At 32.3% G+C, this 21,920-nt stretch overlaps 1 protein-coding gene across 2 annotated transcripts in view; it reads left to right on the forward strand.

Annotated features, from left to right (window-relative positions):
- The window catches only part of LOC145242161 (solute carrier family 41 member 1-like), a 125,302-nt gene that overhangs the window by 87,550 nt on the left and 15,832 nt on the right, over positions 1 to 21,920 (forward strand). For both annotated transcript variants that reach the window (XM_080105489.1, XM_080106063.1), the window contains exons 4-7: positions 4,870 to 4,941; positions 14,254 to 14,398; positions 17,363 to 17,509; positions 21,637 to 21,784. In XM_080105489.1, coding sequence (XP_079961615.1) covers positions 4,870 to 4,941; positions 14,254 to 14,398; positions 17,363 to 17,509; positions 21,637 to 21,784 — 512 coding nt within the window. The remainder of the gene's footprint in view (positions 1 to 4,869; positions 4,942 to 14,253; positions 14,399 to 17,362; positions 17,510 to 21,636; positions 21,785 to 21,920) is intronic.

The following is a 21,920-nucleotide window of genomic DNA, read 5'->3' on the forward strand; positions in this document are numbered from 1 at the left end:
AACATGATGGTTCATTGCATAATAGAGTATAAAAGGCGATGATGTATAGCCAAATACTATCGTTTTATATCTATAACAAATAAGGTTGTTTTCTCTTCTCCAAAAAAAAACAAAACCTATTTTTGTCGTATTCACTACTTAGTTTTATCATTAAGAAGGCCTGTTTAATATCTCCTAACATCACATATTTGTTGCTTCTGAAGTAAAGCAACAACTTCAATAAAGAACCCATTAAATCTATACCCGTATAGGCTGCTTCATTAATTGAAGGTAATTCCTTGTTTGTTTTTAACGAACAATTAAAGACGGGCCTTATTTTCGTTGTCACTTGTTCCGCAGTTTTTAAAACGGGTCTGTGGGGAATCCACGTATATTTATAGTAATTTGAAGGATTAACTTCTATTTGTTCGATGATTCCATCTTCTAGTTGTTTGCTGAAGATTGCATCGTATTTTTTAGTTAATCCTCTTTTATTTAAAAAGTTCATTGTTCGGTCTAACACCTTGAGAGCTATGAAATAGTTTGCTGGAACTTTTTCGATCCTATCAGGATACCAGGGCAATTCTATATAATAATGCCCATCGATCTGTTTTATTCCTTCCCTAAATTTACTTATTTGCTTGTTGTCAAAGGAAATAGATTCTTGATCATTGCGCCTTATTCCCATAGATTCAAGACTAAAGAGATTTTCACTGTCAGATAAAATATTCTCTAAGGGATTGAAATACGATTTAAGGGGATCCATTATTAGGTTAATTACTGTTTTATTATTTTTTATTGGTTTTAATTGAGTGTTAAGCAAGTCATTTCTCTCGGCTGAACTGATAAAATTGAAAATGTTTCCAATAGGAGCTACCCTATCATCTATGATAAAGTTATAACCACCCCTATCTTTTTTATGGAAAAGGAAAGATATTGAATTATGTCTATCCCCATGAGCATATCTATTTCAATAGTGTCGTGTTCTTTATTTAAGTAAAAGGACTCATCAAGCAGATTTACACCCTGTAATTTTAATTTATTAATTACATCTTTCATTCCGTGCATCGTGTAATTTATATTCATGCTTTCGTCTACCAATAGCAGAACAAAAAACATTCTATTCTTTAATTTTACACCAGTAGACATTTGTTTAAATTTCTTAACTTGCCGTCCTAAATAACTATGTATCTCATGCTCTGATGAGAACAACTCATTATAATTTGGGGATAATGCTAGAGCAGCTTTTGTTATAAAAGACCTTTGGCTGCCACAATCTATTAAGCACCTAACTTGTCTTTGCTTATGACCACATTTTAAATTTAGGGTCATAGTAGGTAACATATTACAAGTGTCCGTATTTTTCAAGGCGTAACACAAGTTTGTTTGAACAGCCTTTTGAGTAGGACACAAAGAAGTTACATGTTCTTTTTTTTTTACATGTGAGACACGGAAACTTTAAGAACCCCTTTTTTCCATAGCATTCTGATTCATTGTGACCTGAACCAGCACATCTGGTGTACAAGGACAGTTCTAAGATTCTTGCTAGTTTAGCCTCATAATTAGGATAAGTTTCACACTTTCCGAAGTAGTGTCCTTCCGAGGAACATAGCTTACACACAGATTTTTTTATAGCTTGTACTTTGAAATTTTGTACCGTTGGTACTTTATCTTTCGGGTTTATTTTAAAACTATGTTTAAAGTCATAGCTACTGAAATTTTTTTTATCCTTAGCAATATTTTTTACAGTTAAAGTCCGAGTTAGAGTTTTTAAAATATCCCTATAGTTATCGAATATTTGCTTTAAGTTGGGATAATTATTATTAACTTTATTAATTAATTCTTTAACAACTACTTTGGGAAGGTTAGTCATAATAATGTGACTAATTAGAATATTTCCAGAAGAACCCTCTTCCAAAAAATCAATTTCATATTGTTTTAGCTCATATAAGTAGGCCCTTATTTCTGATATATAATATTTAACATTCAAATATTCTGGACTATATTCCTCACCAGGTTTAGCTTTTAATATGTTTTTTAATGTTTCGTCGATAATATATGCTTTATCTAAAAACTCTTCTTTCAATAAATCTAAAGCAATTTTATAATTCGTATCGGTTATTGACAAATGTCTTATTTGTTTTAAGGCATAATCCTTCAAGTAACCGACCAAATAAGACAGTTTAGCTGAGTCTGACAATTTCCTTCTAGAATCAATCACATTGTTAAATTGAATTAAAAAATTGTGAAAGGCGAACTTGTCTTTTTCATTTCCCGAAAAAGTGCTGCAATTCAAAGGAGGAGGTTTTCCCTCACTTAAAGTTTCTTCAATAGACAACGTTGAAGGAGTCTTGTCATCTTTACTGGTTAAATAGTCCTCGTATTTGTCTATACTCACTAAGATAGAAACATTATATTCGGCTTGACTATCTAATTCATTATTCAAGGCTTCTTCGTCTTTAATACTATAATCAACCCTTTGTGAAAAGGTATTAATTACCTCATTCCAATAATTGATTTTGGACACTTCATCATCAATGGCTTTTAACTGTTTTTTACACAGGGAAGTATTCAGGGTAGAATTGTCATACATGGTCTCCAGGCTATTAAAGTACATTGTTACTTTTCTTTTATGTGTAGCCCGGTTTCGTTTAAAAGACAGTAATTTTTCTCGTATTATTTCAATATTCATATCCTCAGGTTTTTCTTCTCCCAGAAGGTTTTTAAGAGTTCCCTCCATGGTGACGTCTTCCTTAATAGACATTTATTTTAGTAGGTATGAATAAGTACCGAAATTTGAATACAAGTGCAATAAAATCATTTTGTTTAATATCCACGCGGGTAGAGTTTCGTCAAAACACTTTCTTTTTTTTTTACAAGTGCAATGAAATAATTAATTTTAATATCCACGTGGGTAGAGTTTTTGTACGTTTTGAGCGTCCCAAATTCACGTTTTATAAAACTCGAGTAAGTATGTTCCATAAAAGTTTTTTGAATATGTCATAGCATACCGTTAGTTTGGATCCAGAATAATAATTTCTCTCTTGTGGAGTATCCATCCTTGAGGTAACTTGAGGTAACATCACTTGGAGAAGGTTCATTCCTCGTTGGTTATCCATATTAAATGTTATGGACGCGAATACCACGATGTTAACTGTTTTGGAAATATGTTAGAAATTTTTTTTTTTATTTCTAACGCACCTCTCTTTTCTTGGTTCCTTGTTATCCGAACAACTTGGTTAATTTTGAGAAAGAATAACACAATAAAATTCTTGTATTTAAAATAACGTATATTTACAAGTAAAGGTTAAAGTTTCCAAAACAGTTGTTCTGGAGGAGTTTCTGTTTGTTGCAGAAAAAGAGAGTAATTTCTGAGAAGTGCTCGCTGTTAATCTTTTTTTTCTTTTTTATTGTTGCAAGTAACTCCAAGTAATAGTGGGTAATTTGCATAAGTGGCTTTATGCAAATTACCTTATAAAGTTTGAATTCTAACACTACTTCATCCTGTACTCCAATGGTATCACCAAACATCTTGACAACCTCAATAAATTTACAATTCAGATATACTTTTTTCCATACCCGAGTTCTCATCCATCTCCATTGTATTTTACTTCTTTAGTCGAAAGGTTTTTTTCTTTTCTCTTTTAAGTAGGGAGTTAAGCAGCAAGATGTTTATTCACATTACATTTAAACTTAAGTACAGTAAGGGAAGTAGAAAGCCAGAAGGGAATTTCAAAGTTGTTTGAAGAAAGAAACTGTTGGAGTAGAAGGCTCGCTAACTTCAAGGGATCTTTACAGTGAAGGTGTGGGATTTTGCTGCTTTTAGTTTAGTCAAGTGTATTTACATCAAGGGGGGGGGCATCAGTCATGTGAATTTGGCAGAACACATTCCATTAAAGTACTTGTAAAACAAGCACAGGAATACAACATTGTGGTGATCGGACAATAATTGGAGCTTTATTAATAATGCAGGACCTAATAGATTGTTTTTTTTTTGTTTTTTTTTGAACCTGTCTAAGAGGTAGATGCACCAGCTCACATGTGGTAGCAATACTCCATGCATGGGCGAATGGTGGCTTTGTAGAGATATAGGATACTGACACATGATTTCTACCTTTTTTTTTTCATAAATTTTGGATATGTTCATCTATCTTCATTGTCTTACACTACTTGAACATAAACTGGTTATCCTCTCTTAACCTACCAGTAATTCCACTGAACTCTTTTTATATTCAGTGCTTACAAGTATCACCAAAAGATTAAATTGCACTTGATTTTTTTTTGATCCTGGGAATTTTTCTCTTTTGGAAGATTTCCACCGCTACAACCACTAATAATCTCAGTAAAGATGTATTTTGTAATGCTTATAATTGTCTCGTACCACATTAACCTCCTGTTTTTTTTACCTCTTGAGTAAACTTTTCTAACTGCCAACTGACTGTGATCTTAAATTCTTCAGCTTGGTCTCAAATGCACCAAACATTGATGTTATTGTTCTTTTCCTTCCCTTTGCAAAACTCAATCATGTTCTGCAAAACCAAACAATTTTTTTCTACAGAACAAACCTCATGAATAAATATATGAAGTGTTGTAAAGAACTTGAAGCATAAAAACTTTTTTCAAAATTACTAGATTCAGCATTCAAAACAACCAAACCCAAACTATTTAACATGTATTTTTTTATACAATTGAAATATACAGGAAAAGAGCCTTAAGGAAACAGATGTTGATTAACTCAAATAGATACACGGTACATAATATTATAATAGACACAGATTTATGATTGGTTTTACTTCTTTCTTTATTGATCTTTTATTAACATTTTTTATTGCTTGCAGGAAATAATATAACTGAGGAATCTAAAACATATTTTTCTTTTCTTTTTTTCAGTCAAATTTAGGCAACATGGATACGCGTAAAGAACAGCTTAAAATGATTGGTGGAAATCTGGCTCTTACGCAGGTAAATGCAGCACTTGGTACCAAGAATTTATATTTTCTAAACGTGGTTTGCCTTGTTAGCTCTGTTGGAGGAGGCACGAAGAGATTCAGTACATTGAGGTCCACATAAAAAATTGCTTATGTTATTATTTGTGCAAAACAATAGCATGAACAAACCAGTTTAATGCATAAAGAGTGACATTCCCTCCCCTTCCTGAAAATTCCATCAATTAAATCTTTTATATAAAAAGGGCAAGTATCTGTTAGTGTGAATGTATATATATATATATATAGTTATCCACATACAGTACTGTTTCGCTGTTTATCAGTATGGCTAGACAAGCAACTACCTCAAGCTAGGATCGAAACCCAACCGCCCAAATGACAGTCGGAGCTTCTAATCGTTGCACTATTCAGCTGCTGCTATGTGGGCAGTGAATTAACAATGTTTTAACATTGTCCAAACACCTAAGCTCAATTTGTTTACATGTTTACATAAAGAGCATCACTTCATATGCTTATGGTAATTTGTATATCACTTCCCAATATGCTCAACCCAAGATACAGTACAGTTTCGCTGTTTCACAGCTTATCAATGCGGCTAGACAAGCAGCAACTATATATATATGTATAATGTGTGTTTGTATGTCTCGCTAAAACTTTTGAAATCCAAAGCGAATAAGAATAATTCCGGTAGTGTTTTCAACATCTCCGGATGCATGAACTATTTTACCTTTCTGGTACGTTAAGTACAGAAATTTGCAATGTCATTGCCATGGCTGAATGGGTTAGAGGGTTATTTAAAGACTATTCATTTTTGCGTTCAAGTTCGCATCCATTTACGGTGGATGTAAGGGGCTACTATTTGGGACCATACATAAGAAAGATTAAGATATTGGTTTACGTTGCATTTGAACTTCTGCATATCAATACAGTTTGGGAAGCAGGCAGCAGGAAGGAAGTTTAGCTGTGCTAGGGAAAAAGCTATTAGAGTAGAAAACTTTCTGACATTTAGAGACCACAATAGTGAAGGGGTGTGATTTTATTTCTAGGCGGGTTTGTCGGGGATATATAGGTTGAGGGGGCACATTCCATTAAAATACTTGTAAAACAGGCGCAGGGATGCAATACTGGTGATGGGACAGAGGTTGGAGCCTAGTTGACAAAGTGGGAATTATTAGAATGGAGACCCTTTTTTGGACACTCTCCAAGAGGGAGAGACTAGTGGTAGATGCACCAGCCCAGATGTTGCAACAATACTCCATGCATAGACGAATGGTGGCCTTGTAGAGGTACAGAATACTCTCAGGTGTGAGTAGTTTTCTAACACGATAGAGGGAGTCCACCTTCCTTGCAGAAGCCTTCGCAATGTCCTCAATGTATTTGTTCCAGTTCATATTTCTTATGAATTTTAAGCTGAGGAGTTAGAAGGAAGAATTCTCAGCTAGGGAGTTATTTGTCATGGATATCGGTGGTCGGAGAAACTTCTTATAATTGTTAAAGGAGAGCAGCTTAGTCTTACTAGTATTAAATGTTACCATCTATTTACGACTCCATTCCACTATGGTTTTGAGGTTATTTTCTAAGGATTTAGCCATTGTCTTGGATTTGTGTACATCCGTTTTTCCTTCATGCATGTTATTGAGCATGGTATCATTAGTAAATATACCCGTCTTAGACACAATATTATCAGGGAGGTCATTGATGAATATCAGGAATAATAATGGTCCAAAGATCGACCTATGAGGCACTCCTACATTAATGTTATGCTGCTTGGATGAATGTCTATCAATGACAACCTGAATGGCCCTATTGTCTAAGAAGGATCTAATTATATTTAGTATTTGTCCAGTTATACAGTATGATTTAATTTTTATCTGCAGCCCTTCATGCTTGACTTTGTCAAAGGCCTTTGATATATTGAAGGCTACAACCCTGGCTTCACCCGCCTTATCCAATGCATGGTATGTGTTCCGAGATGACTGTTAAAATATCTGCAGTAGAATGACATTACCTAAATCTGTACTGTTTGTCAGAAAGAAGATTAGCTTTTGCAAGGAGGTGGACTAGTGCTTGATTGATTAGCGTCTCAAAGATTTTAGCGAAGAGGGATAGGGAGATAATTGAGAGGGTCGGTATTTCACTAGAATTCACCACAGAGGCCATTTACCAGCTATTAGGGAAGCAGGATTCAGCAAAACATTTGTTGTAAAGTTTGGAAATTACAGGGGCTAGCTCAGCTGAGCATTTCTTAATTATTATAGCAGCCCATGTGCCTTGGAGGTGTCTAAGTTTTTTATGATATCGCAGGCATGAGAAGGAGTGATTTTCAGATCATCGATTGTGGCTTCCATCCGCATAGGGAAATTTGGGAGGGAGTTGTTTGTTGGCTCTAAAGTGGAATTGGAGGCGAATCACCAAGCAAGCAGTTTCACCTTTTTGGTTGCCGTGCATGCAACCTTCTGGTTGTTGGATAGTGGAGAAATTACTGATTGCCCTTTATTCACTGCACTATTATAAATTTTCCAGAAATCACGAGTTCCTATCTTCTGCGATTTTATGCGTTCCCTGATTATTTCTACATGCTTTCTTTTGCCTGTCACTATTTCTCTCTTACAATAATTTCTAGCATGTACGAATGTTTGCTTATTTGTATTTGACTTATGACATATGAACTGGTGGAGTGCATGCTGTTTTTGTACAATGGCAGCTGCACAATCTGTAGTGAACTATGGGGGTGAGTGGGGCTTGCTATAATACTTCCGTGAGGGGACATCTGCTTCAATGCCCGAAAACAAAAATCATTTTTCTTATTTCAAATTTTTTTATGGACAGTTGATTCAGCCGAGGATTGATTTAAAGGTTAGATTACTATTGCATGAACATTACTTATGTAAATCACACATTTTTTTTTAAAAATCGTAACCACTTGAAACTTTTTTTCTTGCTCACATGCCCCATTCCGAATTCGTAGCAGTGGGCCAGCATCAATAGATCTTTTTTTTTGCAAACTGATATAAATTATTGCATAGTAAAAATAATTAAATTACAAAAAAAATCATTTAGCAAGTGTGAAACTTCATTTTTGTTGTTGTTTTATATGGCCCGGACAATGCGGGGTACTCCTGCTAGTCTGTAATAAAGTTCAACTATATTTGTTACAAATCATCTTCAGTCAATGTTTGATTTGTCAATCAAGTTTCAGAAGAAAACTGGAAAGTTTTAAAAAAGAAAAAGAAGGAAAGATAATAAATTTGTATAGAGAGTAAAAAGAGAAAATGGAAATAGATTTGCTTTCTAAATACTTGAAATGGATTTATTCAACAGTTTTTTTACTCTTCTCTCTAAAATAATATTCTTTTCACATAGTCATAATATCAAAATTTCCTGTTCTGCACACATCCCTCTATACTCACTAATCATATTGTCTTCATACATTGTTCATGTATCTTGATTTAAATCTGCTAACAAATGTTTTTATTGATTGAACTGTGACTTTACTTAGTCATTCTATCTGATTTTCACTCTTTTACATATCATATTACAAACCAACTTAAATGCTTCAAATTTTTTTACTTTTGTCTCAGACAACCTGTTTATGCATGTAAATCAAGCTGTCTCTGTTCTATTGTTATTTTCCCTCTTTCAACCATTGTGTGCGTTAAGTCTCAGCATTAACAATAAGAACAATATTGGCACTTTGAAAACATCATTTTGTATTTGAATTATATTATAGAAATTAGTAATAACTATGTTTTTATCAGTAAAATAATTTATTCTCAAGAATGAACATGCTTTCAACTTAAAAAAAAAAAAAAAATCTTTATCAGGTTTTAACATTTTTATAACCTCATCACAGATTTACAATTAACCTATATTGTGTGGCACAAGACATTAAAACCAACCTTGATTAACGCCTCCACGGATTACTATCCACAAGGAATTTTATATCTCCAACATTGCTAATATATTGTAGCAAAGTATATTAATTAATCAATATATTGTAGCAAAGTATATTAATTAATCAATATCTTGTAGCAAAGTACATTAATTTACTGTAAATAGTCCTACATTAACAAATGAAAATTGGCTAGTCAAAATCCAAACTTGATTTGTCAGCTTAAATGCTATTAAGGTCCAAATTAGAAAAAAATTTACTTGACATAAATTTGTATGATTATGTGAAATAAAATTGCTTCTTTTTGATGTCTATTTTCTTTTCTTTTGTTTTTATTCAATTTTCACCCCAAACAAGGCATAGTGCCACTTTGAAGTAGGGGGCTACTATCGGGGACATAAGTTGCAGGGGTATTATGAAGGGAGATGAGCAGCAAGATGTCTGTTCACATTACACTTGAACTTCTACATGTCAGTACAATTAGGAAAGCAGAATCCTGGAAGGTAGTTCCAAAGTCTAGTAGTTCTGGGGAAAAAACTATTGGAGTAGAAGAATTTCTTGCACCTAGGGATCTCTACTGTTAGGACTTAGCTGTTTGTCAAGGGTATTTACTTTGAGGGGGTACAAGTGCTTGTAGTTTGTCAGAGCATTCACCATTAAAATACTTGTAGAACAGGCAGAGGGATGCAACATTTCTTCGATGCGAGAGAGGCGGAAGTCTAGATGACAGTTCAGGACCTATCAGGTTGGTGACTCTCTTTTGAACCCTGTCCAAGAGTGAGAGACAAATAGCAGATGCACCAGCCCAAATGTGACAACAATACTCTATACATGGACGAATGGTGGCCTTATAGCGGTACAGGAAACTTTCAGGCATAAGTAGCTTTCTAGTACGGTAGAGAGAGAGCCAACCTTCTTCGCAGCAGCCTTGGCAATACTCTTAATGTATCTATTCCAGTTCATGTTCCCTGTGACTATTAGGCTGAGGAGTTTAAAGGAAGTACTTTCAGGTAATGTGTTCTTGGCCATTGCTATTGGTGGTAGAGAAGGTTTCTTGTAATTATTGAAGGAAACAAGCTTAGTCTTGGCAGCATTGAATTTGACCATTCATTTTTGTCCCCATTCCATTACAGATTGGAAGTCATCCTCTAGTGTTTTTGCCATTTCCTTAGATATGTGTTCATTTGTTTTCCCCTCGTGCTTGTCATAGAGAGTGTTGTCATCAGCAAATATTCTTAGTAATTTTTCTTAGTTATACTGTGATAAAAGGAGCAACAAAGATTTTAATTTTCACCAATCCAAAGTAAAGAAGAGTGTGTAAAAGTTGTTGTCAATTCGGCACATCATATCCATCAACCAGAATAGACCAAAAACTGTTGGTCATTCAGAACTGGAGATTGGCAGACAAGGCTGTGATCATCTCACTTCCACTTGACCAAAGGCTACTCAAGGATAAAGGTTAATAAGTGTACAGCGGTCACTGAGACACAAACTGGTGATCTTCAGTAGTGGAAATTGCATAGAATTTAATTAATAAACGGGACGGCTCAACAAGAACTTGTTTACATTGGACTTGATTATGACTATGTTGTAGTCAGCTGAAAAACAGGCCAGCAGAAAAAAATTCTACAAGCTGGCAGTTATAGGAAAGAAGCTTTGTTCATGGAATTTGCGTTTAGATTTAAGTACAGATAGGGAGTGAGGGAAATTGTTGATAGTCATAAGTGTTTTTTTGTAAAAAAATGTCAGATTGAAGCACAAGCGCACATTTGCCATAAAAACAATGATAGAGCAGAGGTAGGCTCACAATGTCTTTTCTGTGGGAGAAAGGGTATCACCTACTTGGTTATTCGATTCTGTGGGAGAAAGGGTATCACCTACTTGGTTATTCGATTCTGTCAGTGCTGCAATAAAGAAATGCTCTTTTCAGACAAAAACGGCAACTCCACTTTAAAAACAAATAACAGTTGTTTATTTTTTAATTTTTTAAGTGATACTTGTTTTCCTAAGTCGAATAGCAGACTTGCAAAATAAGAGTTTTGCCTGACCAAACCGAAACATATAAGTACCATAAACACAGTCCTTCAACTTATTGCCCCAAGGGTTCATCTTGCCTGAAGATGGACCGGCCCAACTGACTGGCAGCCCTCACAAAAACTAACTGCCTTCTCGAACATCTAACTATAACTCGCTGCCTCAATCCTTGAAGGCAGACCCTGACTGTCTTGCCTATCCATCTCCTCAAATCCCATTACCCTTGACTGGAAATCTTGGATGCTGATCTTTGTTAGTGGTTACCATTCGACCACCCAGAAGCTAATTGTTTTGCATTTGAGTCATATTATAGAAATTAGAAAGCTAAATAACGATGTGTGTTTGCGTTTTTTTTCCAAAATAAAGCTTGTTTATTCTTTAAGATAAATAATTTATTTTGGAAAAAAACACAAACACGTTATTTGGTTTTCTAATTTTTATAATATGATTCAAATGCGAAACAATGTTTTCCAAGTACAAATACTTTTCCTATTAACCAGTAACATGCAGCCATATGTAGTACGAGTCACATTTAAACCAACCATTACTAACTTTTCCATGAACTGCTATTCACAATGGATTTTATATCTCCAATGAGAAAGATGATTTACAAAAAAAAACAAATGTTAGAACCTGATGGAGACTTTTTTATTTGCCTTCCTAATTTCTATAATATAATTCTAATTAACATTTTATTTCAAATAAATAACAAAAAATACACTTCTTAGGTGGCCGAACTCCGACCAGAGATATTTTCAATTCTTTATGCAGTTTTTCCTTTGGCCAGGCATCTATCACCTACAACGTCATTCAAGCCAGCATATGTTTAGATAGTTACATGTTTATATAGTTGGTCAGATGTTTTTTCTTCTCTAGTAAAATAGTGTGGGATTTTTTTCAATAGAACACTAATAATACTATTTTAGAGCAATATTACCTTGCACTGATTACTTTATTCACAACCAATAATTACAGAACTTAAAATGATTAATTGATTTCTGCTAAATATTAACATTTTTTTAACATAAAAATAGGTTCTTGTCCAGAATTTGCCCCATATTAAAAAACAAATATAAAGAAAATCATTTTTAAGCAATTAATGGGAATTCGTAGGCATCACAACACAAATTTTGCAAGTTTGAATTATTGAGTTATCTCCCTTTGTTTTTTGTTTTTAAATTGTTTTAAAAATGGTGAACAAGATTGCCACTCTTTGGTAACTCATAAAATTGGACTTTCTTAAAAATAAAACGACTTGATGAATTTTGAGAAAAGGATATTTTCGTTTTGTTGTGGGTACATATATCATCACGTTCTTTATTTTCATCACAAATGCGTAAAACAAAATAAATTGCTGTTGATTAATTGTCACTATATGCTTCGTCACGGGACCACAAAATGTAACATAGCCTTGATCATGACGCTTCAAGTATTACCATGAGCCCTACAGGTTATTGTCCACAGTAGCTATGGATTACAAAGTAACTGTGATTTCAAACTGTTGGATCACAAATATAACGTAGTCTAGTTTAGGACACTTTAAAAGTATTCAGGCAATTCATTGGATGCTGGAACTGTGCATATATCGTTGAATTACCCTGTATACACAATATCGCCACAAATTTCCCAACTGTATTTCCCTTAAAATAATTTGTCACCAAAAACATGGCATAATAAAATAAAAAAAATAAAACATGGCATAACAAAAGAAAAAAAATAAAAGGTAACTGCAACTTCTCTCCTAAGTTTCGGATTTTGTAATCATTCCCATATGCATTTATTTTCTTTTAATGAATTGATACATGCTTTTTCTTCTGATGCGTTAAGGGCAGAATAGATTCATTGATTGATATAATTAATTATTATAGCAATGAATGAATGATTTTTTTAAAAGAATAAATTGTAAGATGGTTAACATCTTGAAATTTGGAATGTAGACTTTGTCATTTATTTGTTATATAATATTATATATATATATATATATATATATTTATTAGTGTTGGAATGATTAATTGGAATCGGGATTCGGAAAAATCAGAGTTTTTTTTGGGTATTGCAATCGGAAAAATTTTTCTGATGCCAAAACCGATTCCTTAAATTATCTTTTTATTTGATTTTGGTTAAAGAAACATCATCTTATAGTAATAATAAAATAATAAATATTGATTTAAACTTCCAGTAAGACTAAAATCTATAGATCACCCATCACAAGTGTGTTTTTACGTTTGAGAAAATATGTGCACATTTAAGATGTGTTTTTACAGTAATCAGGACAACAAAATAACACTTTTATGGTTAAATATTTAGAGATTTCTAAAGAATCGGCATCGGTAATAATATTGGAATTGTCCCATCACGAATATTTATATATATATATCTATAAAAGTGTGTGTGTGTGTCTGAATGTCTGTCTGTCTGTGTACATTTCCCTTCACAATAACTCTGTCAATTTTTAGTCTACAGACTCGAAATTTGATTTATAGGGTATGGAGATTTGGGAAAATCTTTGTAATCCGTTTTCGGCCAGAAATTTGGCTGTTAAGGGGTCAAAGTTTAACGATTTGACCTTTGAGAACTCTACCAAACTCCTCCGTCAATTTTGGATATAAACAATTGAAATTTTAGATGTAGGTTCCTTCGACATGGATCTAACTTAATAACTTGATTTGAGCCCAAAACAATAAATGTTAAGGGTTCATAATAGGGATCAAAGTTTTAAAAATTTTGACCTCTGTGTTCTCTACCAAATTACTCAGACAATTTCTGGTCTAAACATTTGAAATTTTACATAAAGGGTATTCAGAAATAGGGTAAGCTTTTCAATCGGTTTGGGTCGAAAATTTTTAGTTACCAATATATAAATGTATGTATGTATGTTTGCATGTCTGCCTAAAATTTTGACAGAGGTAACGGATTTTTGCAAGATCAGTATCATTTTGAAGTTTGACCTTTCAGACAACAAATATCGATATCAAATTGGCTAAAAACATTAATATCTTCACCTTCAATTGCGCACTTTTCTACAGGAGTGAGGGTCACCTTTTCGCCAATATTTTCGAAAGTCATCCTCTCCTATTGATTGTCTAGCCTTAATTTAAACCTATGTCACTTCCAGTTTGGCAGTGGTCGTAACAGCAAAGACGTCAGGTTTTTTCCGCGTTCTTTTCCTCCTTTGCGGTACGGGTTCGAGCCTGCCTTCCTAGTACCACTTTTTTTTTTTTTTTTTTTGCTCAGCATACACTTCCAAACACCCGGGCAACGCTGGGCTGAAATGCTAGTACATATATATATATATATATATATATATATATATATATATACATCCATTTTAATATATAAGTGTTTTTATGTTTATTTTCATATTTTTAATCCATTTTTGTTTTTGCTTTTTTTTAATTTTAGGCGCAAGCGATTGTTGTTGGTTTTTTAGCTTCTTTGGCTGCGATGGTGATGGGTTGGATACCTGAAGGCAAATTCAATTTATACCATGCCCTTATTTTATGTGCGAGCAGTATGCTCACCGCATCGGTGGCAAGTTTTATTTTAGGTAAGAAATAATTTTCCATTTTCTTGCAATAATAATGTGGAATTAATGGAATTTACACTCCTTTCTGCAGTCCAACCATATTTAGTAAAAATTAAATTTCAGACTATAACTGATTCTGTATAAGTTGGATTATTCAGACTGCTGTTCTCATCTTGAGTGTTATTCTCACAACGTTACGGCTGATGTAACCTCCAACCTTCTTCAAGTGTATCTTGTTGAACTCTGAATGGATTGAAAGATTCAATCATTTCTACAGGTTACAATAAGAATAATATCAGAATAAACACTTTTGAGAATAGTCTACCTCCATCGATTAAATAAAGGGTTCATTTTGAAATTTCATATAGGTTGCCAGCTCAACCAAAATTTTCCAAGTTTGGAAAGATACACCTGAAGAATGTTGAAAGTTACATCAGACAAAAAAGCTATAAAACTAAGAATAGTAGTCTGAATAATACAAATTATCAATCCCCATCTCAGAAATTCTGTAATTATTTAATCATCAGAATTTTTATTTAAATTTTAAAAAATTGAAAATTCTATGAATTATTTTGATTGTGCAGACAACTATTCTAATCTTCGATGAGAACAGTATAATAATCCAAGTAATTAATATTAATCCTTATCCCAAAAGTTCAGAAACATATCAAATCGATATGAACCTAAATAAAAAATGAAAACAACTTGATGGGCTTTCCATTTCATAAACATCTGATATATCTTGGTTTCTTTGAGAAAAAAAAAGAAAAAACATTCTTTCCACCATTCATCAATAAAAGCTATTGTACAAAATACACCTGGTGACTTCATAAGAAAAATACATTATTGTTATTGTCTGTTATGTTTTTAGTGAAGCAACCTAATTTGTTATGAGAATGTCAGTGTAACAGGTTTGACAAGATTTTATCTCACAGGTAACAGAATTTTCTCCTGAAAGTAACATTAGTTCATCGTTGATGTTTTTGATGTGCCCTAGCATTTTATAAAGAGGCTCGGTCTGTTGGTATGATATACTTAACTTTGAAATGGACTTTTCTTTGGTTTGTCAACCTTATAGTTTTAAATAGAAGTTTCTTGGTTTTTCAACCTTATTTTTAAATTTTTTTTAATTACATTTTCACCCCAAACAAAGCACAATGCCACTTTCATGTAGGGGACTACTATGCAAGGATACTATGTGGGGATTTGAGCAGCAAGATGTCTGTTCACATTACATTTGAACCTTATAGTTTGAAATAAAAATTTCTTGGTTTTTCAACCTTCTAGTTTGAAATAGACTTTTTTCTAGTCTACCAGGATCAAAATTTATTCAAGTCTGAAAATGCTGAGTGATGAACAAGCGTTTAAATACAATTATTGTTGTTCTATCATATTTAGTTTTAAATTATATTTTCTTTTGTCTGTTGTGCTTAAGTTTGAAATGGCATTTTCATTGGTTTGTCAGTCTTATTATTGAAGAGTATTATTGTTTTGTCAAACTTACCCCTCATGCTTAAGAATGAAATAAAATATTTGTTTGTTGGTCCACCATGCTTAAGTTCAAAATATTTTTAACTTTAATTCTTACTCCAAAATATTTTTAAATTTCTCTTTCAGTTTTCAATGTCTGCACGATCATGCAAGAAATGTGTTAAGCATTTTTAGAATGGTTTTGAATTAACACAAATTTTTTGTGATAAATGAACATAAAAAAATTGATGTTTTTTTTCATCAGAAAAAATTCTTTATTTAAATTAGTTTTCTATATTTATTTAATATATATATATATATATATATATATATATATATATATATATATATATATATATATATATAAGTGAAAGTGTCTGTCTGTGTACATTTTCCTACACAATAACTGTCAATTTTCAGTCTACAAACTCGAAATTTGATATACAGGGTATTGAAATTTGGGAAAATCTTTTTAATCGGATTTTAGCCAGAAATTTGGCTATTAAGGGGTCAAAGTTCAACGATTTGACCGGTGAGAACTCTACCAAACTCCTCCACCAATTTTGGGTCTAAACTCTTGAAATTTTACACATAGGTTCCTTGGACATGGATCTAACTTAATAACTTGATTTGAGACCAAAACAAATATTAAGGGGTCATAATAGGGGTCAAAGTTTAACAAATTTTTGACTTCTGCGGTCTCTACCAAATTACTAAAGACAATTTCTGATGTAAACATTTGAAATTTTACATAAAGGGTATTCAGAGATAGGGCAAGCTTTTTAATCGGTTTGGGTCGGAAATTTGAGCTACCAATATATAAATGTATGTGTGTATGCATGTTTGCATGTCTGCCTAAAACTTTCAACATAGGCGACGGGTTTTCACAAGATCAGTATCGTTTTGAAGCTCGGTCCTTCAGACGACAAATACCGAAAAATTGGCTAAAAACATTAATTTCTTCACCCTCAACTGGGCACTTTTCTACAGGGAGGGGTCACTTTTTTCACCGATATTTTTGAAAGTCATCCCCTCTTTTCGATTGTCTAGCCTTAATATAAACCTATGTCACTTCTGGTTTGGTGGTTGTAACAGCAAAGATGTCACGTATTTTTTCACATATATATATAATTATGATTAGATGTTTTTGGAAAAAGAAATCCAGCAGAGTGCTCAATTAAAAGGAAAATCCGAAGATATCTGAGAAATAAGAATGTATTTATATTTTGTATTTTGTGTACAGAAAGTTGTTAGATGAGATAAGTCATTGGTACCGTCAGTTTCAAGCCTGATAATTAAGACCGTTTAGATATCCATATCAAGCTCTCTTCAGCCAATACTCATGAGTATTGATTGAAGAGAGCTTGATATGGATATCTAAACGGTCCTAATTAAGAGAGCTTGATATGTATATCTAAAACGGTCCTAATTATCGGGCTTGAAACCGACGGTACCAATGACTTATCTCATCTAACAACTTTCTGTACACAAAATATATATATTTTTTTTCTTCAGGTTCTGTGATGGTTCTTGTGATACTCATGTCGCGGAAGTGTAAAATCAATCCAGATAATGTGGCCACACCGATAGCGGCCAGTCTCGGTGACCTGACGACTCTTTCCCTTTTAGCTGGCATTAGTCATCTTCTGTTTCATTCGATAGGTGAGTCATGAAATTAACATTTTTCTTACTATTTTTTTTTTTCTTCTTTTTTTTTTTTTTGCATGTGAAATATATACATTATTTATTCCAGGATATAAAGGAAACCTGTGTTTGTGATGTAAAACAATTTTCAAGTTTAGAGATCTTTTCAATGTTCCATCTATTTCTAAGTTGAGAAGCTTTTAAACTTCATTTTGAGTTTGTATTAGTTGGATTATTTGGACTACTATTCTCATCTTGCGTGTTATTTTCACAACATTTCGAAGAATAGTGGAGAATAAGATGACTTAAAGAAGCACTGCATATGTTTGGTGACGATAATCTACTAAGCAGATCTAATATACAAGTTAATACAGTATAGGAGCGATTAATTATAAATATTGTTACAAAATAATAATAATCTACTAATAAGTACTGATAATAAGATTGCATATCTAAAACTCTTCTAGAGGTGGAAGGATACCCAGAATACACTTGCAAATTACTTTGTACTTCTACCAATGAACGGCTGATAGAACAAGAGCATGCTACCCCTATGGATTAAATGAAGGGTTCTGTTCAAAATTAGTTAGAGGACCTACCTTCTTCGCAGCGGTCCTGGCAATATTCTCAATGTAATTGTTCCAACTCATGTTTCCTGTGAACGTTAGGCCAAGGAGTTTAAAAGATGTACTTTCAGATAAAGAGTCTTTGGCCATTGCTATTGGTGGTAGACAAGGTTTCTTGTAATTATTGAAGGAAACAAGTTTAGTCTTGGCAGCATTTTTGTCCTCATTCCACTACACATTGGAGGTCATCCTCTAGTGTTTCTGCCATTTCTTTAGATATGTATTCATTTGTTTTCCTGTCGTGTCTGTTATAGAGCGGGGTGTCATCAGCATATATACCCATCTCACAGACAATTTTGTCGGGGAGGTCATTTATGAATATTAGGAACAATAGAGGTCCAAGGATAGACCCTTGAGGCACTCCCGCATTTATATCATATTGTTTAGATGTATGATTGTCGAGGACAACCTGGATTTTTCTCTTATCTAAGAAGGATTTAATTATGTTAAGTATTCTACCAGTGATACCGTATGATCTTATTTTCCTGAGAAGACCTTCATACCATAGCCTGTCAAAAGCCTTAGATATATCTAGTTCTGTCTCCATTGTTTTTCATCATTGCAATTTCCAGGAGAACTCAGTATATCCATACCCCTGAAGCTTGCAAATAAAAGTTGGCATTTCGCAGAAGTAATTAAAGCTTTTTCATTGTCATTGAGACTGTGAACAGTTCTCAGTTCTGTTATATTTACAAAATGTACATGACCTCCATTTTTTACGAGATTCAATAAGCATCATGAGGTTCGTTTCATCCCTGCAAGTTTTTCCACATGATTTAATTTGATCACTCCAAATCTCAGAGATGTGATATCTCCAAAGTCATCTTATATATACATTTGATTTTGCATAGCCTTGCACCATGTTTCACAGGTCATTAGCCACCATATATATATATATATATATATATATATATATATATATATATATACATATATATATATATATATTTTTTTTTTTTTTCATAACTTACTATATATATATACAGAATATCCCATGTTTCATTCTCATGAGAATTCGTCAGGCATAAGCTCTCATGAGAATGAAATGCGGAATATTCTGTGTACCTTAATTGTCATATATATTTTAATAACTTACTACCTAGCTCTACCTATGTATTGAGCACTGTCGAAGTAAACAATGAAAATTTAGGCATAAAATTATATCTTCATATATTAATTTATGTGATTAAATGAAGTAATTATATATATATATATATAGAATATGAAGAATAAAAAACGACAGTATAAAAATATATAAACTTAATTATTTACATCAATTAGGAGAATAGTATAAGTAAGCTCTTTATACCTAGGTATTTCAAAGCCTAATGTTTCTCATCAGAAGAAGAGAGAAGATGCTAGATAACATATTAGAGATGTGACGTCTAGTGATAACTACATTAGGTCTGAAATAATTGAGTGTGAGAGGGAAGAGGATAATACATTGGAACTATTGGGGGAGAGAAATAGGAGGACTATAATGATCTATACAATAGAGGAAGAATATAGCTGATATTAGAAAATGAAGATAGGTAGATACTGCGTATGACATCATGGGATATGAGGCGAGCGTTCACTATGTGTGCCTGTACTATCGGGAAGAATATATTCCAGACTTTTTTTGTACAGGCATTTAAAATTGTCTGTACTCTTGGGTTGATTCTGTGTGAGATAAGTTGTATGGTAATTATGTCATTTTTTTTTAAAGTTTTGAATATCAATCTGGGTAGTGCTGGTTATTTATAAACATATATACACATTTGTCCACCAGGGATAAGTATGATTTCCTTCTTAAGACTCTTCATTTTAGTGTCTGATTGCCTGGCAGCTCTCTGGAAAATCAACTGCTCCTTAAATATGCAATTCCAACCTCTCCTTTCCCTTTTCAGCTTCATAAAACGGGTAGTTAATCAATACGGTAAAATGTAATCCTGCAAAAGAATCCTATGTTGTGTACACCACTGGTAATCTTCCATTAATACTAAGTTTGTTCTAAAAGTAAGGCCTGCTATTTTTTTATTCAAAAGCTAAAATATTGAAGAACTATGGAGACAGGCATGGTACTATTAAAACAAGCAACCTTTTGTGCTCCATAATTTATTTTCCTACATAGTAACTACCATTCTCAATGCACTTTTGCTTTCCTTTCTCATTGTTATTCATTATCATTATTGTTGCTTGTTTTTTTTTTGTTTTTTATCATCATTGTTGCTTGTTTTTTTTTTGTTTTTATCATCATTGTTGCTTGTTTTTTATCATTATTGTTGCTTGTTTTTTATTTTTTACATTATTGTTGCTTGTTTTTTTTTTACATTATTGTTGCTTGTTTTTTTTATCATTATTGTTGCTTGTTTTTTATTTTTTACATTATTGTTGCTTGTTTTTTTTATCATTATTGTTGCTTGTTTTTTATTTTTTACATTATTGTTGCTTGTTTTTTTTTATCATTATTGTTGCTTGTTTTTTTTATCATTATTGTTGCTTGTTTTTTATCATTATTGTTGCTTGTTTTTTTTTACATTATTGTTGCTTGTTTTTTTATCATTATTGTTGCTAGTTTTTTTTTACATTATTGTTGCTTGTTTTTTTTTTACATTATTGTTGCTTGTTTTTTTTACATTATTGTTGCTTGTTTTTTTATCATTATTGTTGCTTGTTTTTTTATCATTATTGTTGCTTGTTTTTTTTTTTACATTATTGTTGCTTGTTTTTTTTTACATTTTTATTGTTGCTTGTTTTTTTATCATTATTGTTGCTTGTTTTTTTTTACATTATTGTTGCTTGTTTTTTATCATTATTGTTGCTTGTTTTTTTTTACATTATTGTTGCTTGTTTTTTATCATTATTGTTGTTTGTTTTTTTATCATTATTGTTGCTTGTTTTTTTATCATTATTGTTGCTTGTTTTTTATTTTTTATCATTATTGTTGCTTGTTTTTTATCATTATTGTTGCTTGTTTTTTATCATTATTGTTGCTTGTTTTTTTTTACATTATTGTTGCTTGTTTTTTATCATTATTGTTGCTTGTTTTTTTTTACATTATTGTTGCTTGTTTTTTATCATTATTGTTGTTTGTTTTTTTATCATTATTGTTGTTTGTTTTTTTATCATTATTGTTGCTTGTTTTTTTATCATTATTGTTGCTTGTTTTTTATTTTTTACATTATTGTTGCTTGTTTTTTATCATTATTGTTGCTTGTTTTTTATCATTATTGTTGCTTGTTTTTTATCATTATTGTTGCTTGTTTCTTTTTTTTACATTTTTATGTTTATTCAACAGCTATTCTGACTTAAGATTTCAATAAGATTTACTTTAATTAATTTAGACGAAAAACATTAAAGAAATAATATTCCATGTTATTCCCCCTTCCCTACCTTCATAACATTTAAAATATTAATTTCTAGTATTTAATATTTCAATTTACATTAAATAAAAACGATAAATAGAAAAAAGTTCAAATTAATCATTTGAAATAATTAATTTTAATATTATACTTTTTCTTTTTTTTTTCTTTTCAGAAAAACAATTATGGTTGACACCATCAATTATAGTTTCATTTTTATTAATTACGCCACTTTGGATATGGGTTTCATTGAAGAATAAGTATACATCAGAAGTAATATATTCTGGCTGGACACCAGTCATTTCTGCTATGGTCATCAGTAGGTAAGAACCCCCCCCCCCCCAAAAAAAAAAAATGCATAAAAGTTTTATGAAAAGTGAGTAATTCAAATATAAGTTAGAGATTGCAATGTAATATATTCTAGTAGGGAGACCCAATGTTACCCGAGATTGACTGAGG

The sequence above is a fragment of the Euprymna scolopes genome, chromosome 1 (assembly GCF_053919585.1).
Source record: "Euprymna scolopes isolate OS-2025 chromosome 1, ASM5391958v1, whole genome shotgun sequence".
Taxonomy (NCBI): Eukaryota; Metazoa; Mollusca; class Cephalopoda; order Sepiida; family Sepiolidae; genus Euprymna; species Euprymna scolopes.